The sequence below is a fragment of the Phocoena sinus genome, chromosome 7 (genome assembly GCF_008692025.1).
Source record: "Phocoena sinus isolate mPhoSin1 chromosome 7, mPhoSin1.pri, whole genome shotgun sequence".
In the NCBI taxonomy this organism is placed as follows: Eukaryota; Metazoa; Chordata; class Mammalia; order Artiodactyla; family Phocoenidae; genus Phocoena; species Phocoena sinus.
In genome coordinates, this window is record NC_045769.1 from 37,959,993 (window position 1) to 37,977,241 (window position 17,249).

The 17,249-nt window shown below is 34.0% G+C and overlaps 1 protein-coding gene across 4 annotated transcripts in view; it reads left to right on the forward strand.

Moving 5' to 3' along the window:
* Window positions 1–17,249, forward strand: part of BOLL (boule homolog, RNA binding protein) — a 55,842-nt gene that overhangs the window by 14,830 nt on the left and 23,763 nt on the right. For 2 of the 4 annotated variants that reach the window (XM_032637508.1, XM_032637509.1), the window contains exons 7-10: window positions 5,185–5,256; window positions 9,936–9,983; window positions 10,779–10,907; window positions 16,319–16,417. In XM_032637508.1, the coding sequence (XP_032493399.1) occupies window positions 5,185–5,256; window positions 9,936–9,983; window positions 10,779–10,907; window positions 16,319–16,417 (348 nt within the window). The remainder of the gene's footprint in view (window positions 1–5,184; window positions 5,257–9,935; window positions 9,984–10,778; window positions 10,908–16,318; window positions 16,418–17,249) is intronic. The other 2 variants (XM_032637510.1, XM_032637511.1) reach the window with 2 other exon arrangements.

A 17,249-nucleotide genomic window follows, 5' to 3' on the forward strand; every position in this document is an offset into this window, starting at 1 on the left:
TTTAAAAGTTTTATAACTGAATCAATTAATTTTTTCATTTTACTTCATCACTTAAAATTTTGCCCCACTAGGGATCTGATAACTAATCAGATTTACTTTCTGCTAGTTATTCCATGATTTCATTTTACTTTATATTTAAGTCTTTAATCTGTTTAGAGCTTTCTTGGGGTACATTCTATGGTCATATTCCACAAGTTCAGAGAATCACGTGTGGAGTTTTGTTTTGTTTTTTTTCTGAACAAAAATGGGCAGAAGACCTAAATAGACATTTCTCCATAGAAGACATACAGATGGCCAAGAAGCACATGAAAACTTCTCAACATCACTAATTATTAGAGAAATGCAAATCAAAAGTACAATGAGGTATTTATCACCTCACACCAGTTAGAATGGGCATCATCAGAAAATCTACAAACAACAAATGCTGGAGAGGGTGTGGAGAAAACGGAACCCTCTTGCACTGTTGGTGGGAATATAAATTGATACAGCCACTATGGAGAACAGTATGGAGGTTCCTTAAAAAAACTAAAAATAAAATTACCACATGATCCAGCAATCCCGCTACTGGGAATATACCCAGAGAAAACCATAATTCAAAAAGACACATGCACCCCAATGTTCCTTACAGCACTATTTACAATAGACAGGTCATGGAAGCAACCTAAATGCCCATCAACCGACAAATGGATAAAGAATATGTGGTACACATATACAATGGAATATTACTCAGCCATAAAAAGGAATGAAATTGAGTCGTTTGTTGAGACCTGGATGGATCTAGAGACTGTCTATACAGAGTGAAGTAAGTCAGAAAGAGAAAAACAAATATTGTATATTAACACATGGATGTGGAACCTAGAAAAATGGTACAGATGAACCGGTTTGCAGGGCAGAAGTTGAGACACAGATGTAGAGAACAAACATATGGACATCAAGGGGGGAAAGCCACGGCGGGGTGGGGATGGTGGTGTGCTGAATTGGGCAATTGGGATTGACATATATACACTGATGTGTATAAAATTGATGACTAATAAGAAAGTGCTGTATAAAAAAATGAAATTCAAAAAATTTTTTTAAAACATGGGCAGAACCAACCCCTACTGATCTACATTTAGTAGGTCTGAGAGTGAAGAATATATATGTATGAATATAATTCTATAAATATAATTAATATATTGTTTATGATTATAATATATTGAATATACAAATATAATAAATACAATTATTTATTATAATACATTACCCCACTTAGAAAAGTTGCAAGTTGCATAACAGTAAATAAGTAATAAACAGAGTATAAAATTTTTTTAAGCAAACTGAATTGAACATCTAGATTTTGTATATATTGTGTGAGAGTTTGTCTAGGACAGTAATCTTCAAAGTTTTTTGCTTATATATCCTCTAAAATTTTTTTGAAAAATTATGAATACTCTCATTTTTAAGTTGAAATCTAAAATTTACCATAATTTTAAATAATTTAGACATATTATATATTGTAGGTTTGCTTTAGATATATATTTTATAAAAGTCTGTAGCTATAGATTTCATTTAAGACTGGAAAATGTCCCACATGTAGTGATGGATGTTAACTAGACTCATTGTGGTTATCATTCATTCTTTTTATATATATATATATATATGTATATATATATATATATATACACATAGTCATTATGTTATGCACCTGAAACTAGGATAATGTCATATGTCAAATATCTCGCAATAAAAAAAAGAAAAAAAACGGAAAATGCCTGCTCTATAATTCAGTTAACAAAACTAGTCAACCAAATAAAATTAACCAATCAAATAAAACTTACTCTCTATTAGAAAATTCTGACTCTATTTTTTTTTCTGACTCTATTTTTAAGTTCAAATAAATGAATTAATATGTATCCCTGTGACCATCTTGTAATTTATTTTTTTCCCTGGATATGAAATAAGGTACCATCTTCCCCTTAATATTTCTAATACAAACTCTTTTTGCTTTGCTCTTTCCTGTTTCTCAAGGGCATTGCCTTTTTGAATTGTCTGTTTGTTTGATGCTCTGTTAATGTTTACATTCCAGAACAAAGCATTATAGCAAGATCCAGAATGAGTGAGAGTGTGCCTTTCATAGTGAAGGGGAAAAGTGTTGTAAAAGGGGAGTTTTGAAAAGAAGAATCCATTGTACACAGATACATTCACAGACAGATCAAATCAGAAAGGAGACCATATGAAATATCTGAAAATTAATATTCTTAAACCTATTCATGCTCATGCACCACTGGAAGATTTTTGTGTTCTCAGACATTGGTCTAGGCTATGACATACGTGTACAAGTAGAATTTCACCTTTATAGACTATACACATCTTTGACTAAATGTTCCCAAATATCTTTCTAAAGTGTACCAGTATAAAGGTTAGATAACAGTTTATGAGAGCTTCAATTTCTCCATAATCTGCCAGTCCTTTAATTTACTAGATTTTTGTATTTTTGCCAATATTATTATGAAATGGTATCTTGTTTTACCTTTCATTTGCCTAGTCAGTGGTAAGATTAAACATATTTTCATATATTTATTTGCCATTTCAGTTTCTTCTATGAGCTGCCTCTTCATTTCTTTTGCCCATTTTTTCTGTTGGGATTGTTATCTTTTTCTTGATTCATTATATGAGTTCTATGGGTTGTAAATATGTTTTAATTTGTGGCTTGTCCATTAACTTTATGGTATTTTTTGTGATACACAAGTTTTTTGTTTTAATATTGATAGATGTATTAATGTTTTATGGTTTCAGCTTTTAGTGCTTTTTTAAAAAAAATACTATGCTGTTGCTGTTTTTCACATCTAGATTTTAAATCTGCAGTTTACATATTGACTAATCCATCCTCTTCCACTGTTTTGAAATGAATCCTCTGTCAAATGCTGAGTTTCTGTGTGTGGAGTCTCTTTCTGGGCTCTCTGTTATGTTCCATTGGTGTATTTGTTTGCCCTGCCCAATTCTGTTTTAATTCCTGTTGCTTTATAATAAGTCTTAAAATCTGATAGGGCCATAGTCTTACTCGGTTCTTTAAGAGTCCCTCATCTATCCTTAAGTCTTTGCTTTTATAAATATAAATTTCATAATTCAGCTTGTTCAGCTCTGTGAAAAGCCTTAGTTTTTGTTAGAATTGCATTAAATATATAGATTAACTTGGGACATTTAGGCATAATACTGAATTTTCCCATTCATAAACATGATTTAGAGTTTCCATCCATCAATAAAATTTTCTTTCTCTGTAAAAAAAGTTTGGTGTACCTTTTGTTTGATTTATTCTTAGGTACTCTGTAGTTCTTGTTGCTTTTATGAATCATGTATTTTTTTAATCACACTTCCTAATAGATTGTGACTGGTGTGTAGTAATGCTTTTGATTTGTAAATGTTGATATTTTATCAGTAACCCTCCCAAACTCTCATATAGGCGATCATTTAGGACTCAGAATACTTCTGTTTCTTTCTGCTCTTCTGTTTCTCATTTTTTCTCATCAAGTTATTGACTGGCAATGTCTCTGCTACAGTATTTATATGACACTTCTTCTTAAAAAAAGAAATAAGTTCAGTAACTCACTATTAAGCTTTATATGAGTATCTTCCAAAACCTACATATATATGTTAAGATACTCTTAACCTTAACCAAGGTTTCTCCACCTCAGCACTATTGACATTTTGGGCCAGATAACTGATTCTTTTTTGTAGGAGACTGTGCTGTACATTGCAGGGTTTTTAGCAGTATCCTAGCCTCCCTACATTTATGAAAACCAAAATATTACCAAATGTTTCCTGGCCGGGGGGGGGGGGGGTGGGCAGAGTCGCACCTGGTTGAGAATTATTGCCTGAAGTCAATTAAGGAAGTTACTTTTTATTCTGTTTACTACGAGTTTTTATCATGAAAGGGTATTGAATTTTAACAATGCAATTTCTGTATCTGCTTAGATTATCATTTTTTCCTCCTTTAATCTATTAATATAAATTACATTATTATTTTCTAATGTTAATCTGTGGTACAATTTTATTAGCACATAGTCTGAAAATTATGCAAAACTATGATACTTTTCTTCAGTTTTGGGGGCGAGGGGTGAACATTAAAACAAAACAATGCAAATTAGATCCCATGTTAGAAACTGAATTTTAATTGCTATCATTAAAGCCTATTTTACCTATTTTGTAATACAATTTGCCTATTTTTCTAATGATCTGATTTTAAATAACCTGTTTTGGGACTTCCCTGGTGGCACAGTGGTTAAGAATCCGCCTGCCGATGCAGGGGACAGGGGCTCAAGCCCTGGTCTGGGAAGATACCACATGCCGCGGAGTACCTAAGCCCGTGCGCCACAACTACTGACCCCACGTGCCACACCTACTGAGGCCCACGTGCCTAGAGCCCATGCTCCGCAACAAAGAGAAGCCACTGTAATGAGAAGCCCGCTCACCGCAGCGAAGAGTGGCCCCTGCTGGCCGCAACTAGAGAAAGCCCACGTGCAACAACGAAGACCCAACGCAGCCAAAAATAAATTTTTAAAATAATAATAAATAAATAGCCTATTTTGGGGTTTACTCCATTTGAATAATCAAGTGTTACATGTACTTTTTTAAGACGTAATAAATCACCTGTAAATTTATTGGATGACTATCTCATTTAAATATCAAAATGATAAAATAGAATTTAACAAATTCTTCAATAAATAATGTATTTGCTTTAATTAAATGTATAACAAAGGAATAGGATGTTGATTATTCATAAATAGTGGGAAATTAGTGGCAAAATCAGATATGATTATTCATTCAGTTCTAAATGCTATGTAAACATTATCTACTGCTGGTCTCCACAATGGAAATAGGCAGTGTCACCTTAAGTCCAGCTGCCATTTTTCCTCTAAACATTCTCTTACAACTATATTTTCATAATATTTGGACTAAAAGCAACTTTTCTGGTGGTTGTTTTAGCATTACTATGGAAATGAAACCACATGGAAGTAGAAATACTGTGATAATTTCAATAGACTTAAAGTGGAGTTGTAATAATATCAATAAGAGGTGGAAAAATGACATTTCCAATCATAAACCATAAGTTGACTGGGTTTAGGTAACAATGTGAGATAAATTTCATTATAAACTATTTTAAAGAATCTTGCCTAAAATAATTTTTCTTTTTCTTTCCTCTTATAGTCACGTTCTATATCTAGTTCCACTGTGATGGTAGCTCAGCCCGTTTATCAGCAACCTGCAAATCACTACCAGGTAAACATTAAATTACAATGAAGATCTTCTTTGATACTTTCAGTCCTTTTTTGAGTAAGTTTCATTTTAATCTTTCTCATGCAAATACTCTCGTAATTAAAAAGAGGTAGTTAAGCCTTGATAACAGTGGCATTCTTCTTTTTTGATGAGGGATCTAAACAATGTCATACAAGAAGACGGACTGTTTACTTCCTTTTATCAAATGTAATGAGGTCAGTTTTGCTCCCCTGGTTAGCATAGAAATAATTCCCAAAGTTAGATAAAGATGTTGGACCACAGGCTGATATTTCTTTAATGCTACTGTGACCATTATGTCGGTTTAATAAGTATATATTAGAATAAGTAATATATTATGGTTTATATTATGACAGTCCCTTTTAGTTAACCAACACTCTTTTCATTAATTCTTGTGGGAGACTGAGGGTAAGTGAACTCTAATGCCGGACCATTTTGGTGTTTTGTAGATACAGTGTAATTGGAACACAGCCATATTTGTTTACATATTGGCTGTGGCTGCTTTTGTGCTGCAGTGGCAGAGTTAAGTAGTTGCAACAGAGATATACGGCCTGCAAAGCTTAAAATATTTACCCTCTGGCCCTTTACAGAAAACGTTTGCCAACTTCTTGTCTGTAGCATTCACAAATAATACCGCATTCCTTTATACCTTTGAACTAGTGGAAGAGACTTTATTTCTGGGGGGTTTTTTTTCATTTTAGACTTTTAAAATAGACCCACATGAAATGTTACGGTTACTGGAATTATTTTTAGTGTTAGACTAGGTTTTGGGGAGGTCACTTATTTTTAAATTCTGTTACTATGCTAAATATAAAATTATCTAAAGTGTTTCATTCACTTAGTAAAAATGAAAGTAACTTAATGGCATTTATTTAAAGTATATATGTAGGGACTTCCCTGGTGGTGCAGTGGTTGAGAATCTGCCTGCCAATTCAGGGGATACGGGTTCGATCCCTGGTCTGGGAAGATCCCACATGCCGCATAGCAACTAAGTCCAAGTGCCACAACTACTGAGCCTGTGCTCCAGAGCCCACGCACCACAACTAATGAGCCTGCGTGCTGCAACTACTGAAGCCTGCACACCTAGAGCCTGTGCTCCGCAACCAGAAAAGTCACCGCAGTGAGAAGCCTGCGCACTGCAATGAAGAGTAGCCCCCGCTTGCCGCAACGAGAGAAAACCCGGGTGCAGCAACAAAGGCCCAACACAGCCAAAATTAAAAATAAATAAAGTATATATGTTGTGTGACTATTCCTAATTCAAACTTTTGAGAGGCCTCAAAGACAACATTAAGTACCAGGCCATTTAACATGACAAGCCAAAAGTTGTGAAATCAGTTTTGGGACCCTTAGCTTATTGCCCACCTGGAGCATGTGAAAGGATGAGGTTAAAAAGGGAGATTGGTAATGAGCGCTTTTTAACAAGAGAGTTGTTAGAGTGCTATGGCATTTCCCATCCTCCTCAACCAAGTGAAGGTGACTTCAAAGAATGACTAAGAGAGTTTAATATTTGTCCCCTGAAATTTGTGAGACAGTATCACTTGGGCGTGACCTTTCCTTAAAAAAAAAGCCTGAAGAAGAATCTGGAGTGGTCTATGGAGGCAGAGCCAGAAGAGAAGGCTACGGTAGGAATGTGCTGCACGTCTCACAGCAGCAAAGGTTTATGTTTCCCAAGAGCAAGATATGAACCTCACAGAAGAGACTCTTTCCAAAAGACTTTAAGGTGACCCCAGGAGAGAAAAATATCTGTGTGAAGTAGAGTCCTAGAATCAAGGTCTAGAATTGCAGTCAGAAGTTCTCAGCAGGGAGATCACCAAAGGAACAAAGTACCTAACCAGAGTGTCAGCATTTGCAATCTGCCACCCGCCAAACAGTGATCTATCCTAATTTTTATCCAGGGGCAAGGAAAAACAGCTCAACACAGTGGTTTTTATTTGTTTGTTTGTTTGTTTTACCCTTTGAAAAGTTTATTTTTGTTGAAATATAGTTGATTTACAAGATTATATTAGCTTCAGGTGTACAACATAGTGAGTCAAATTTTTTATAGATTATACTCCATTTATAGTTATTATAAAATATTGGCTATATTCCCTGTACTGTACAATATATCCTTATAGCTTATTTATTTTATACATAGTAGTTTGTACCTTTTAACCCCCTACCTTTATTTTGCCCCTCCCCCTGTCTCTCTCACCACTGGTAACCACTAGCTTCAACACAATGCTTTTAAAGTGCCAGGGATGAGAAAGACTAAAGTTGCTTTCTTTCTGCTTGCACCTGTGGAGACCAGCTCCTCCTTCATTAATTGATTACATATATACATACGTGACGTAGATGTATTCTGAATAGAACTCTGATACAATTTAATTTTATACTTTGGCTCTGGTTTTCCACTTGACACAAATTATAAAATTGGAAGTATATTACCTAGATATACTCGGGAAAGATTTTTGTACCAATTTGTAACATAGTATTTTGCAATGTAAGAAATAATTTCACTTCACATATTTCTTTACAGTTATATATTTATTCATCATCATTCTGCCCTAAAAATTGCCACTCTGATAATATCTTCCCTTGCTCTTTCTTTTTACAAATTCTGAGATTGATAGTTTTATCAATTTTTGTTAGTCAATATAAAATAGATAAATAGTGAGAACCTGCTGTATAGCACAGGGAACTCTGCTTCACTTCACTGTACAGGAGAAACTAACACAATATTGTAAAACAACTATACCCCAATAAAAATTTTTTAAATTTACAAAAAAATAATAAATAAACATCATCCTTTAGCAAGCAAAACAGAAATTTTTGTTAGTCAAATCAGATAATGCCTGGTTCAATCAGTATTTATCTCCTTTGTATTTCTTACTTCATAAGTAGATAGTGATTTTATTTATCTAACAAATTTACATATATGTCATTTTATTTCAGATTTTTTATTAAAATATTATCTTAAGAGATTATACATTATCCTGCCTTTTTTAATATGGTATACAGAACATAGACCTCACGTTATCTTGGTCATCATTATAACACAGTGATGTAATCCATTAGAAATTGAGGTGGTCAGCATGAAATTAACAGTTTAGATGGTAGATTCATGGGATCTTCTTTTTTTCTGTTTTTTTACTTTAATAATTTAAAAAAGCCTTTTTAAATGTGGAGAATAAGTTAAAAGTAAAACATTTATTATTAAGGAATAATACAACTAATTTAAGAAATAATAAGTCTATGTTCTATATTATCATCTTACAATAAGTACCTTAAGTAATTTGACCCACTTTTTTTAAAAATAACAGCTTTATTTAGATATAATTCACATACCATACAATTTATCTTTTCAAAGTGTACAACAGAGTGGTTTTTACTAAATTCACAGAGCTATGCAACCATACCACCAAAAAAAAAAGCTTACCCATTTGTAGGCATTCCCCTTACGCCTCCTCCCAGTCCTAGGCAACCAGTAATATACTTTCTGTCTTTATAGATTTGCCTGTTCTGGACATTATTTGGATATATACTGCATTTTGTGTATCCGTCTTACATTGATGGACATTTGGGTTGTTTCCACTTTTCAGCTTTTACAAATAATGCTGCTATGAACATTCATGTACAGATTTTTGTGTGGACATACGTTTTCATTTCTCTAAGATCTTATACCTAGGAGTAGAATTGCTGAGTCATATGGTATCTCTGTGTTTAACCTTTTAAGGAAGTGTCATACTTTCCAAAGGCTGCACCATTTTACACTCCCACCAGCAGTTTATGAGGGTTCTAATTTCTCCACATCCTTGCCAACACTTATTATCTACCTTTTTGATTATGGCCCTCCTTGTGTATGTGAAGTGATATCACAGTGTAGTTTTGATTTCCACAGCCCAAGGCTAATGATGTTGAATATCTTTTATATGCTTATTGGCCATTTTTTTATATCTTCTTTGAGAAAATGTCTGTTCATATCCTTTACCAGTTTTTATATTGGGTTACTTACCTTTTACTATTGAGTTATAAGGGTTCTTTGTATATTGTAGATACAAGTTTCTTATCAGATTCTTACAATCTTATAAGTTTCTTATAATTTGTAAATATTTTCTCCAATATTGTGGGTTTATTTTCACCTCCTTGATGGTGTCTTCTGAAGCACAAAAGTTTTTCAGGTTGATGAAATCCAGTTTATCCTTTTTTTCTTTTGTTGCTTGTGCTTTTGAGGTCATAATTTTTCTAATTACCTGGTTCAAAGTCACAAAGATTTGCACCTATATTTTCTTTTTTTTTTTTTTTTTTTTTTTTGCGTTACGCGGGCCTCTCAATGTTGTGGCCTCTTCCGTTGCGGAGCACAGGCTCCGGACGCGCAGGCTCAGCGGCCATGGCTCACGGGCCTAGCCGCTCCGCGGCATGTGGGATCCTCCCGGACCGGGGCACGAACCCGTGTCCCCTGCATCGGCAGGCGGACTCTCAACCACTGCGCCACCAGGGAAGCCCCCTATATTTTCTTATAAGAGTTTTATAGTTTTAGCTCTTACATTTAGATCTTTGTTCCATTTTGAGTTAATTTTTGTATATGGTTTGAGGTGTAGGGGTCCAGCTTCATACTATCGCATGTTGATATTCAGTTTTAACCCTTGTTTATAATCTGGGTGGCTGTTTTTTTTTTTTCATTTTAGGCCCCTGCACAGTGTCTACCAGGTCAGTGGCAGTGGGGTGTTCCTCAGGTAAATATTAATTTTTTTCCTTGTTTTTGTGAAGACTACCTGAATATTTAAGTCAGGAGAACTAGATTTGAGACCTTCCTCTTGTATTTATTAACTGTGATACATTTGGCAATTCATTTACTCACTTTATTTCTCAGCTTCCTCATTTGCAAAGTGGAAGTAATGATACTATACTGTTGAAAGTTTTCTTACATGATTTTTGTGATGGTCAAATGAGATCATGTAAGTGAAAGCATTTTATAAATAAGTGAGCGCTATGTAAACTGAAATGAAAATCTACTTCTTTTTACTATTAGTATTATTAGAAAATTTAGCATTTTTCTAGCTTTACTTCAGATTTTGCTTGTTTTATTTATGCTCCTAAATAAGTATTCCATCTCCCAACTTTTGATAACAAATAGTGTACCATCAAAAAGATTGTTTAATGATACGTCCCACTTCCATGGGAAGTCGGAAAGCCGAGAATAGACGTTTATGACAATTTAAATACTATAGGTTATATTATTACAACCTTTAATTGTGATCTTAATGATTATCTTAATTTATATATAAGGTTCTAAAGTGCTAAGAAATTTTAGTACTTGTAAGTGATAAAGCTATTAATAACATCTACACAATTGGAATTTATAACAACCCAGAGTTCCTAGTTTGTTGCTAAGATACTTCTGTGCTGTCCCTGAAAAACAACTTTAGGAAAATGTGAAACCAATATTTCTCTCGTGTGTTGGGTAAGTCATTTGGTTTAATTGAAATAACCAATCCGATTTTAATTAGAAGTATGATTTTGTGTTTTAGTCTCCTGCCTCTTCTGCTCCATTCTTACACCTGCAACCTTCTGAGGTTATTTATCAACCAGTGGAAATTGCACAGGATGGTGGATATGTTCCTCCTCCACTGTCTCTGATGGAAGCTTCAGTTCAAGAGGTATGTGTTAGTCTCAAAGTAAGTTATCTATAACCACTTCCTCTTAACACTTATTTATTTTTCTTTTTTAAAGATATTTATTCAAGACCCTCATTGAAGTTGAATATCTTATGTTTTCTTTGATTTATTCACATCTCTTCCCCTTTTTTATGTCTAAGAACGCTTCATCTTAGACTTCTTCACTAACTAATTCTGAACCATTTCTCAAATCTGTTCACTCTACTAGGCTATTCCCTGACTCAGTCCCCTTGAAAGAGTAAGATAAATGCTTCTCCTTCTGGTTTGCCTGTCAATCTGTATTGTTACTAACAGTCTGTCAATTAAAAGTGTATAAAAATGAAGTCAAAGAAGAAAATAATCTTAAAAAAATTCTTCCTTCAAAAATGTAAATCAAATTTATTTTATAACTGTAAACTGTAAATATTATTTTCCATGTGTTTAAATTATATTTGCAAACCATTACTAATAACCTCATCATCTATATGCCAGAAACTGTACATGGTATGTTTTAAATATGTTGTGAAAGATTGGGTACCTACTGGGTATCTGTTAATACCCACGTCCCAATTTGAGTGTATTTTTGTAATTATAATTATTATTGCTAAGGTTTATAACATAATTTTTCTGGAACAATAATTTCCACAATTTTGGATCTTAATGTTTACTATCAATACTTTTACTATGATTTCTCCATTCTTCATCTCACCCTCCATTTATCACTCGGTTGACTGAATCTACAAGCAGTCTTTGTTAAAGAAGGCTTATATGTGCTATATACTCTCTGAGTTTGTACATCCTTGTTTGTTCAACATGTTTGTTGTCTATAAGTCTGAAAGAAGTTAAGACTAGCTATAAAATAGCTGCATCATACTTGTATAAGTTTGCTAAGGCTACTGGAACAAAGTACATGAACTGGATGGCTTAAAAAATAGAAATGTATTTTCTCACAGTTCTGGAGCCTAGAAGTCCAAAATCAAGGTGTTGGAAGAATTGGTTCCATCTGAGGACTGTGAGGGAAGGATCTATTCCAGGCCTTTCTTCTTGGCTTGTAGATGACCACTGTCTCCCTGTGTCTTCACATTATCTTTCCTGTTTCTAGGTCCAAGTTTCCCATTTTTATAAGGATACCAGTCATACTGTATTAGTTTTCCACCCTAATGACCATACTTTAATTTGCTCACCTCTGTAAAGACCCTTTCTCCAAATAAGGTCATACTCTGACATACTGGGGATTAGGACTTCAACACATAAGTTTTAAGAGAACACAATTCAACCCATAACAACACTTTTTTCTCTTAGAACTTCTAGTCTACTGTTTTCTGATGTTCAGTATAGCTGTAAAGAAGTTTGAAACCAGCCTGACTTTACCCCTTATACGTAATTTGCTTTTTTTTTTTTTTTAAATTTTGGCTTTATTGAGGTATAATCGGCATAGAACATTGTAAGATATTTAAAGTGTACATTGTGGTAATTTGATATACATATATATTGTGCGTAATTTGCTTTTTCTTCCTGCGTGCCTGAAAAGTCTGTCTTAACTTGAAATCACTTCACCAGGATATGTCTTGGAATTTATCAGTCTTTATAATATTTTTTCTGGGACACAGTTTGCTCCTTTGATTCTCAGGCTAGTTTTTTATTTCAGTTTCTTTTTTCCTGTTAGAACTTTGAAAAAAAAATTTTTTATTCCAGTGTGTTTATTCTTCTTCAGGAACACCATTTATGTATATGTTAGATCTCTTTTTTGTCTTTCATATCTGTCATCTCTGAGGTAATTTATCATAGTAGTTTTTAATGTTGTTTTATATGCTTTTTCAAGACAATTATGACTATATTTTTCATTGTGTTTAGTCTACTTTTTATTATGACTAATGAAGATTTCATCTCTATTTTATTTTTATCTTTTTTATCCCAAACTCTGACGCTTTGCTTACATCATTGCCTGTAAATGTTGTCTGTTGGCTTAAAATCTTTTTGGAGCTCTTTATAGAGATCATGTTATTATAATTTCTGTAAGAGCTAAAGAATTATATTTATCTGAACTTTTCTACTATTTTCTGGAGTGCTTTCTCATCTTTTTCTTTTTTTTCCCCTTTTTGCTTTTCCCTTGATGGAGTTGGAGAGGATGAGAAGAGTCTTAGGTTGCTTCCTTTTCCTTCATATCTTTACATATCTTTAAATGATGCCAGTTATTTTTTGAAATACAGGGTAGGAGAAGCATGCTGTTGTCTTAAACAGCCTACCACCAAGTCTGCTTATGTCTCCTGCTTGAGATGCTCTTCCCTCAGTTTTTAGCATTCTGGAGATCATTTGGCTCCTGGCAAAAGTCTCTTTTTTGTAGATTTTCTGTATGGGGGTGTAATAATTGTTACTTCACTTTCCACTTGTACCCTGCTTCACCTCCAGCAATGTTCCTCAGCTATAATGCAAGGTAGTAGACCACAAAATAGTGAAAACCTAATTTCTCCTTCAATTCTGCCTCCCCTGCTATTAAGTAAAATTGGATCTCTATGAAGATCTTTCCTCCTTCTGCCTTGGCCTGACACACCCCTACACTTGAGACTCTAAAGAATCTTTGAATAGGCCTTTCAGAACATTTACCTTCAGGGAAATTATAACCTTCCTCAGGCTTCAGAATTCTCCCTTATATTGGTCCAAATTGCATAGCATTTGGCAGACATTCTACATTGTGATTCAGGATCGTGGACATTTCCTCGTTTACTTGATGATGGCATTTTAAAAATCTATCTTTTGTTCTTTTTGTTGTTTTCTGGTTTTCAAGGAGGGGAACAGTGAGGTAAAATGCTTTTACATTAGGTTTTTAGCCATAATCTACTTTGGCACTGAACCATATTCTTAATTCCTGACATCAGGTAACTTATCAGGTTATATTTCACTATTTAGTGGACTCTAATAAGACTTTTCTGGAAATATTGCTTCTATTAGCTTATAACTTATACCATTAATTTTATGATATTTCCATACAAAATGATATAAACATATTTTTATTTTAATATTGTTTCTGGTAGAAGATATAAGTCTAATATATAACTTAATAAATAGGGTGGGGTGGTTTATATTTTAAGTGTTTTTTCCCTAAAATTAAAAAACACAGGGCTTGTTCTTATGAGTTTGATAGTTAGATTCCCTAAAATATAAAAATGAATTAACATTATTTCTCACTTATTTCAGTAGCTATTTCCCCCTCCACTCTTAGAATATAGTGCCTTCTACTTTGCAAAGTAAATAGAAACTACTTTGTGGAAACCAACTCAGCTTCCAGTCCCCAACATACAAACTTACCTGACTCATAACCCATCCTTAGCTTCTTATATTTTTTTAGTAACCTTTCTCGTCCAAGGTTATTTGTGCCTCTTTGCTCTGGATACTATAACTTCCCTCTGCCTCAGGGACCTCATTCCACTATTATCCTTCTTTTGTCATGTATTTTAAGACATTTTCTCTCCATTGGTTCATAGCTTCACTACTTACTAGTGTGTTTCTTTGAGTAATCACTTAACTCTTCACAGGATTGGTTTTGTAATATCCACATTAATAACATAAAGACATCCGGAAAATCTATTTTGCAAGATTGATGCAAAGATTAGAGTTGTTGCATACAGAAAGTTCTTTGTATAGTGCCTAGCACCTGGTAGGAGATAATTACTATCCTTTGACACACCCCCACCAATGCCTTAATTCTCTTCTACCTTTCAAAGCTAAGCTTGAAAAATTACTCTACATCTAGTATTTCCACTGCCTCACTACCCATTCTCCCCTCACCTGCTAAAGTCTACTTCATTACCTTTCCACTGAAGCTGCCTTTGATAAAGTTCCTCAGTGATTCCCTAATTGCCAAATACTTTCCTTTCTTTTCAGTCTTTCTTGACCTGTCAGAGACATTGGACATACTCCTTGAAACTCTTCCTACCTTTGGTTTCCATGATACTGCTCTCTTCTGGCAATCCTTTTACCTCCTTTCATTTTCCTTTGTAAGCTGATCTTTTGCTCCCCATGATTTCATATTCGATTCTACATTGTTTCACCGTACATACTCACTCTGATGTTATCATCCATACTCATCTCTCTAGCCCCAGCCTCACTTCTGAATTTTAGACCTGCACTCTCCAGTACAACAATAACCAATTACCAACATGAGGCTATTGAGCACTTGAAATGTGTGGCTGGTCCTGAATGAGATGTGTTGTAAGTGCAAAATACACACCAAGTTTTAATGACATAGTATGAAAAATGAATGTAAAATTTATCACTAATTTTATATTGAATACACTTTAATATATTTTTAATATATTTAAATAAAATATATTACTGGAAATTAATTTTACTTGTTTCTTTTCACTTTTCTAACATGGCTACTGGAAATTTTTCTTTCAGTTTTATTGAGATATAATTGACATACAGCACTGTGTAAGTTTAAGATGTACAGCATAATGATTTGATTCACATACATCATGAAATGATTATCACAAGTTTGGCGAACATCCATCATCTCATATAGATAGAAAATTAAAGAAATAGGAAAAAACTTGTGTGTGATGAGAACTCTTAGGATTTACTCTCAACAACTTTCCTATATAACGTACAGCAGTGTTAATTATATTTATCATGTTGTACATTACAGCCCTAGTACTTATTTACCTATAACTGGAAGTTTTTACCTTTTGACTGTCTTGATTTTAATTAACATGTAGTCCACATTATTTCTGTTAGTGCTGCTTTAGAGCCACATCTACAATAGCTTTTGATTGACTGTATACCTCTACTAGAAGTCCTACAAATATCTCAAATTTTATGTGTTACAAAACTAACTTCTTCTCTTTAACCCCCTCACAATAACATAAACATCAAACTTGCTTTTCTTATATCCCATATTTCACTGAATTGTGCCACCATCTGCTGGAAAAGCCATAAATCTGCTTTTACATGATCTGTTCCCTGCCTGTTACTCTACTGCCTCATCTTTCAGGTGTCATTCGGTGAATAATCTTCCTTCCAGCTGTACCAAACAACCTACACAGGTCTCCCAAATGAGGTGTGCTCTTAGTTGCCTCTCTGCCTTTTCACATACTGTTCCCACCTTCTCTCCCTAATTCTTCAAATTCAAGCATACACTCCACTAGAAAACTTCCCCTGACCCCCCTCCCCAACTTTCTAAAGCTACATCAAGTAATTCTTTTCTTTCCCATGCAGCCCTAGATATGTGTCATAGGACTTAGAGTAATTTTGACTAGTCTGTCTCAGATAAGTCTATAAGTGAATTAAAGATAGAGAATGTGTTTCTCATCTGTGTTTCTCCATTATGTAGCAAAATGCCTAGTAAATTGTAATGCTGAATAAATATTTTTAATTAATAAATGAAAAACAGTATTTTTTTCTTTGTTTTGTTATAGCCTTATTCTGATCATGGAGTTCAAGCAACATATCACCAGGTTTATGCTCCAAGTGCCATTGCTATGCCTGCACCTGTGATGCAGCCTGAACCAATTAAAGTAAGAAGTTTGTTTGGATTTTTTTCTGTTATTCTCAGTCATATTTCAGGTTTTCCAAATTTCTCTTCTGAAAAGAAACAACTTTGGATATTTATGTCACATTTGCAATCAGAAGTACAGAATTAGTTAATTATTTCATGTGAAGGAAATACAATTCTAAACTAGCTATAATTTCTATGAATTAGTTTTGAACAACTTATAAACCACACATGGTCAAAACTTTTTATTTACTGTAGTAAAATATATATGACTTAAAATCTTCCATTTTTAAGTGTACAGCTAAGTGGTATTAATTACATCCACATTGCTGTGCAACTGTCACCACTATCTAGTTCCAAACTTTCTCATCACCCCAAATAGAAACTCTGTACCCATTAAGCAATAACTTTATATTCTTCTCTCTGCAGTCCCTGGTAACTTCTAATCTACTGTCTGTCTCTATGAATTTGCCTAGATACTTCATATACTAAGATTTTTATTATGTTAATGGCATGTAACATTTATGGGGAGATGAAAACAGTTAATGATCTACTCTTCCAGTTTGGGAATTTTGTGCTCATGCACCTTAAATCAGATCCAGGCCAGGAGTGGTAATCTAGTTAGAGCCATGTGTGTATTCAATATATAAATATATTAGGGAAATGTGACTACATCTCTAAGAACCCAAACTGATTAACTATTATGATGGTACTATGAATCTTGCTTGCAGTGTACTTTTTACAATAAAATGATGGAGGTTAGCGATTTCACACTCATATTTTTGCTTCTGACCCAGACCATATATTGGAACTCAATACCAGGACAGTCTACTGTAAGGAGCCTCCACAGTCTT